The sequence below is a fragment of the Micropterus dolomieu genome, linkage group LG12 (assembly GCF_021292245.1).
Source record: "Micropterus dolomieu isolate WLL.071019.BEF.003 ecotype Adirondacks linkage group LG12, ASM2129224v1, whole genome shotgun sequence".
NCBI classification, from domain to species: Eukaryota; Metazoa; Chordata; class Actinopteri; order Centrarchiformes; family Centrarchidae; genus Micropterus; species Micropterus dolomieu.
The window spans coordinates 10,921,254-10,927,253 of record NC_060161.1 but is presented as its reverse complement, the minus strand read 5'-3'; the positions used below and the strand labels follow the sequence as shown (position 1 = coordinate 10,927,253).

General features: G+C 41.0%; 1 protein-coding gene across 1 annotated transcript in view; it reads left to right on the top strand.

The window, feature by feature from the left end:
- The window catches only part of nrxn2b (neurexin 2b), a 578,222-nt gene that overhangs the window by 318,492 nt on the left and 253,730 nt on the right, over positions 1 to 6,000 (top strand). Inside the window, exon 15 of the mRNA XM_046065329.1 lies at positions 1,214 to 1,387. Coding sequence (XP_045921285.1) covers positions 1,214 to 1,387 — 174 coding nt within the window. The remainder of the gene's footprint in view (positions 1 to 1,213; positions 1,388 to 6,000) is intronic.

Genomic DNA, 6,000 nt, shown 5'->3' with positions numbered 1-6,000 from the left:
TTTTGTGGGAGGGAGGGATCTAAACCAGGTTTCTTTAAAAGTGGGTTCACGCAAGCCGTTTTAAAATAATCAGGGACACAACCAGTAGATAGGGAGCTGTTGAAAACAGAGATAAAATGGGGCCCAACAGAATCCATTACTTTCAGTAAAAACTTTGTAGGTATTACATCAAGTGGGCTGGAGGACACTCTCATTTGTGATACTGTTTTTAAAAGCTCAGACAAGTCGATGGGATAAAACTGGTTAAAACTCTCTTGTTGCTGGTGAGGAACCTCTGAGTAAGAGGCTGCGGGGGTTTGTAGACAAAACAAGCAGATACAGTGTATGCAGTAGTGTGTGCCTTCTACAGTAGTTTGCCAAGCAGCCATAGTGAATTTGGTTCTCTACTTTGAATTCCTTTGTATAATTCTGTGAGTACAAAGACAAAAATCATTGTATTTACACAATTATGTTTATATTTACATTGCCTTGTATTATGTGAAAAAGTACTAACACTGAAAAAAGTTTATATGTTGTGGCTGTGACTTCAGTGTACTGAACTTGTGTCAGCCTTAGCTGTAGCATTAACATTAGCAGTAGCTAATGAGTAAATTTAGACAGGCAAGTAACAGATTAATGGCAGGTAATTAATTGTCTGGGCTAGGGCTTTAGTTGTTGTCCAATATGACCAGTTTTTAGGCAGATGTATCCATGCATCCATAATCCATTTCTAAGATGATGATACTGCAGTTGTATTTTTATAGCTATGTCCAGCAATAGTCCATTTACAGTATTTGAAATACTTATTGACTGACCAACATGGTGATTTACAGTATGTCACCTGTGTGCAGCATCAGCAGCAGCAACAACAAAATGATTAATACTCAGATAGTGATGAGAGGTAGAATACATTAAAAATAAAATAAACTGTATTATCTTTAAGCCCTTTTTCTGCTTCCTTACCCTGACATGTTTGTTTTAATGCCTCCGTAACACTAATATGTATATTAATATTTACAGAGGTCTTAAATGAAATTGGTTGTTGTCTGAAAATGTTTCATTCCCTATATTTGTATTAATACAGAATGTATTTTGTATTAAAATGTCACAGGTTATTTTCATTTCATTTTAGTGTGCAATGTAAGTGAAATATGCTATGCACAGGTAATTTGTAGACTGTGAGAAATATAAAATCTTTCAATTTCTTTCTTTCTTCTATATGTGTGTTTTGTAGGGGAGCTGTACATCGGTGGCGTGATAAAGAACATGTACAGCAATCTGCCCAAGCTGATTGCATCCCGGGACGGGTACCAAGGCTGTTTGGCCTCCGTGGACCTGAATGGGAGACTCCCTGACCTGATTGCAGATGCCCTCCACAGGGTGGGCCAGGTGGAACGAGGCTGCGATGGTGAGTGAGGGAAGCATCTGTACAGCACACTGACATTAACAATCATGTGTAACTTTCCATTTCAAAAGTAATATTACTTAAAGCAGCAGTTTGTAACAATTGAACATACAATGCAAAACCTTCCGCATCTCTCTCTGCTGGTTGTATCACTCCGCTTCAAGCTTCAGAGGCAGCTGTAACAATATCGAACAGCAGGATATGATGCTAGTACACCACTGTCCCCCCTCGAAATTTATTCCCCACTGTTTGTCATCATGCCTCTTACGTCAATAAGATGGCGCTCGTCAATACGAGCGCCATGGCATTCAACATAATTAGCCCGAAGCTCCGTGTGGAGCCGGGACGTGATCACACATATATTGTGTACTACACACTGTTGTCAGCAACGGAGGGATGGGCAGTTCTTTTCTCAGACATTGTGTTTGCAAAACTTCTGTAGCTGTGGGCTGAGGGGAGCTGTGCAGCAAGTTCACGAGCAGTGATTGACACTGCGTCAGAGACTCCTCCTGGATCTGATTAGTTGTTTTGACTCGGGTGTGGAGGATTCTTACAAATGGCATTAGGAGCAGTAGGAGGAGCCAGAGGAACCAGAGTTTTCCTTTTTTTGCAGATTATCTCTCACATGTACTACTGTCAGGATATAGTGACAGTTTCAGCAAATATGCCAAAAATTTATTTTCAGATACGTACTGAACCTTTACGCAATGTGTGTTGTACTTAAAAGTAATACATTTTAAAGCTATATTTTCATAATTATTAATGAAGTCCATCTTGTGTTTGAAGGTATAAGGGTAATTAATAATTATCTCTTTTGGTGCGTATGGGGCTGCGCAGACCAGTCAGGGTGTCCATGCTGACCCCTGTCCACTGCCAAAGGTGCCTACAATAGTCACATGAGCATCAGAACTGGACCACAGTTCAATGGAAGAAGGTGGCCTGGTCTGATGAATCACGTTTTTGTTTTGTTTTCTACGTCACGTGGATAACTGTGTGTGTGCCTGCGCAGAATGGCAACTTTTCAATGATTTCTCATCAAGGCTAACTCAGTTTGAGAAGATGATTTATAAGGTGAACAAGTCAGGAGAAGGGTCGGAATCTGTTTATTATACAATTTAATTTTAATGTCTCCTAGAGATGGAGATAAAACATTATCTAGTATAAATTAGGATAGATTAGATTCAGTTTCAGTTTCATTGTTGTTATACAGATTTTGGGTACAGAGCTAATGAAATGCACTTCAACTAACTTGAAGTGCAGATATGCTATATCTTACAATATGTACAGTGGATCTATTGTATACAAACATTATACAGTATATATGAAAACATATAGAGGAGGTTAGAGAATGGAGAGTGCAATATTAAGGTTGGATTTTCAGTATGAGCGGCATCCATGCATTTGGTGAGGAGTATAACAATGTATACACAGTAGGTTATATGTGGTGTTGGTTATATGTACTGCAACATAATTAAACAGTGTTGGGGGATCAGTTTGTCTAAAAATACGAATAGTGCAAAAAACATGCCAGTTAAAGCGCTGTGAGCAGTGCAGTATGAGTGCAAAGGGGCTATTAGACTGAAGGTGTGGAGTTCAGCAGGGTCACCGCCTCAGGGAAGAAGCTGTTCCTGAGCCTGCTGGTGCGAGAGCATAGGCTCCTGTAATGCCTGCTGGATGGGAGGAGGAGGAAAAGTCGGGTGGAAGGCATCCTTGATGATGTTTCTTGTCCTGCCCTGCTTGTTATAAACGTTCTCAATGGTGGGTAATGGTGATCCGTTAGGGAGTTGTTTTTTTACCACCCACTAGAGTGCTTTATGAAATGTGGTGGCGCAGCTGCCATACAACACTGAGATGCAGTTTGTGTGTATGTTTGTGTGTATGCACTGTGCCCCCTCCTTGTTTTCATTTGCACCAACACATTTGATCCGTTTTGTGATTACACACACAAGACTGCCACCCGCACAGAGCTTTTGGTAAAGACACACCAGTACAATAATTCGGTGCATTTGTATACCAGTAACCCTGACCAAAGTCTTACAGTTCTGAGCAGTCTTTACAAACTAAGCCCCTGTCCTCTGTATATCCTCTCTATTGCCCCATAAAACCTGCACGAGGGAGGTATTTCTCTCATCTAATGTTAATGTCAGTGTCGCTAATCTCAGCGACACCCCACCCTCACTGGCTTTTGCCTCCTGAATCTTGCATTTGTTGTGTTTTTACCTCTGCCGTGCTCAGTTCACCACCATGTCTCAGACTGCTGTGTCGGGTCGTTAATCCTGAGTATAACAGGGGATTTTGACTGTAGCATTTTCCCTTGCATCATACATACCCACCCCCTACCTCTCCGTCCCCCGCCTCTCTGCCACCACGTCTCAATGGCGAGTGTCGGAGAGCACAGGCTTGATTTCCCTGAGGGCCACACTGGCCGACTCGATGTGGCACTGATCCAGCTTCTTTCATTTTCCCCCCCCTCGATCCCTAACTCTGCTACTTCTTCCAGCCAGCCTTATTACCTGCCTACAGTTATACACCAGAATCACTTTGCTCCAAACACAGTTTAAAACTGCATTAAGATATCCTATTGATTCCCACAGGCACCTGAAATGGATGCTAATACTACTTAATGATTGTATGTGCCAGGGAGCTGAGCAGTTGTAATTGACCAGTTTTAAAAGAGTGGACCTTTTTGACAGGTAATAGTGTATATAGCCCTGAGGCTGTACATCCACGTATCCCCTTATTCCCTATTACAGGAACCCATCAAAAACAATGTTGACTACTATCTAATCTAATCTACGACAATCAAATTGAATCATTTCTTACCACGAACCAGAGAAGCCAAATGCTGACAACTTGTCAGTTATATTACATTTTATCTTTAATAGTTTTCTACTGTTGATTGATTTCCTCCAGCAATACAGGTTCTGTCCCCGAATTACAAAGCAATAGCAAGACTAATAAAGATACAGTTTTCAAAATGCAATGTCCACCACCAAAGTCCTGACCAAATTGGTTCTCAGGTCACTGTTAGCTTGTGTACTGGGGACACAGAGCGGTCAGAGGTAGCTGCTGGTCCAGTCTCTCTAGACCTAAGGCCAAATAAAGGGCAGAACATTGAGCTTGCTCAGCGGATCTCAACAACAAAGAACAAGACGGGGGAAAGGGAAGGAGATTGAGACCGAGAGAGTTGGAGTACAGGTACATAAACAGTGTTGCTGACTCACTGTAGCTCAATAGGGGAGGCACAAGGACACAACGCCAAAAAATGGGGATAAAAAACATCTATACGGCTAAAACACATAGTAGCGTTAGCAGTGTTATGTAATATTAATATTTGCAGCAGTAGAAGCAGCAGTAGCAGAGTTTACATTACATTCCAAGATTAATAAAAGATTCTGTCAGAAGTACCACCTTGAAAAAATGTTACAAAATGTTAGTGCCGTTTGAACATTTATTTCATTGTGAACCGAGAGCTCACCTGCAGATCCAGTTGGGCTCTCACTTTCACTCCAGCCTACTGTACTTACCCTGCTGGTATGTGAGCAGATGTTTCAGTTGTAACCCAGCTGCTAGTTGAAGACACGGGTGACAGCAGTGAGGGAGTAGAGGTGTGGGTTTCGCTCGTTTCGACGTAGCTTATTGGCTCCCTCTATTGTTCAGGATTTTCCTTGAGTAAACGCAGCGGATGGAGCGTAATGCTCCCACAAACCCAAGGAACATAATACGGGGTTCTCAGGCAGCCATTCCGAGGCAGTCTTTGGCCGATCAATAGTTGAAGCCAGAGTGAGGAAGTGATTACATGACTTGGTTATTAATTATGACAATATGCTAAATTAGCTCCACAAGGGAACGTTTTATTAGTGAGTAATTAATGGGGCAGTAAGTGCGGTTAGAAACTACTAACAGGAAGCTGATAGAAAGGAAATTACATTGAATTTAAGTGGACATTTTGGGGCAGAAAGTAAAAGATCTGTGATATATTTATTTGTTTATTTTGTATTATTTATTTTCAGCGGGTTTGGGGGGGTCTTTTTTAATTGGGCCATTTGTAAATGGCACAGTGAGATGTCTGTTTATCTATGCGGAAACAAATTAGTCTGGCACTGAACCATGGGTCTTTGGAAATGTTTGTGTTTAATTGAGATTTTAATGAGAATCCCCACCACCACCAACACGACAGCCACCACACGTAATTATTTTTAGTGCAATTCTCTTGCCTAAGACTTGATCTGCATCATAATCTTATATATATATATTATATATACACACAATTTTGAATTACTGGAATACTTATTGGAAATCAAGAAATCCAATCATGATCTTCTTTCATTCCCATCAGTCGTGTTTGTTTCTAATAAAACAGAGGCAACAAAAGAACACGCTTTGTGAATTATTTTCCATATCATGTCTGTTTGCATGATGATGCATGTTGGTTCAGTAGTATATAATTTAAAGTGGAAATATGAGTTTTCAAAGCACTCACATTACCTCTCTGAAAAAGTGGCTGGAACTCCACTGAGAAATTACAACGGTGGAGTTTCTAATTGACAATTTAGATGTATTCAGCCAACCATGACAGTGGGAGGGAACAACAGGAGAACGCATTCCCCCACTCC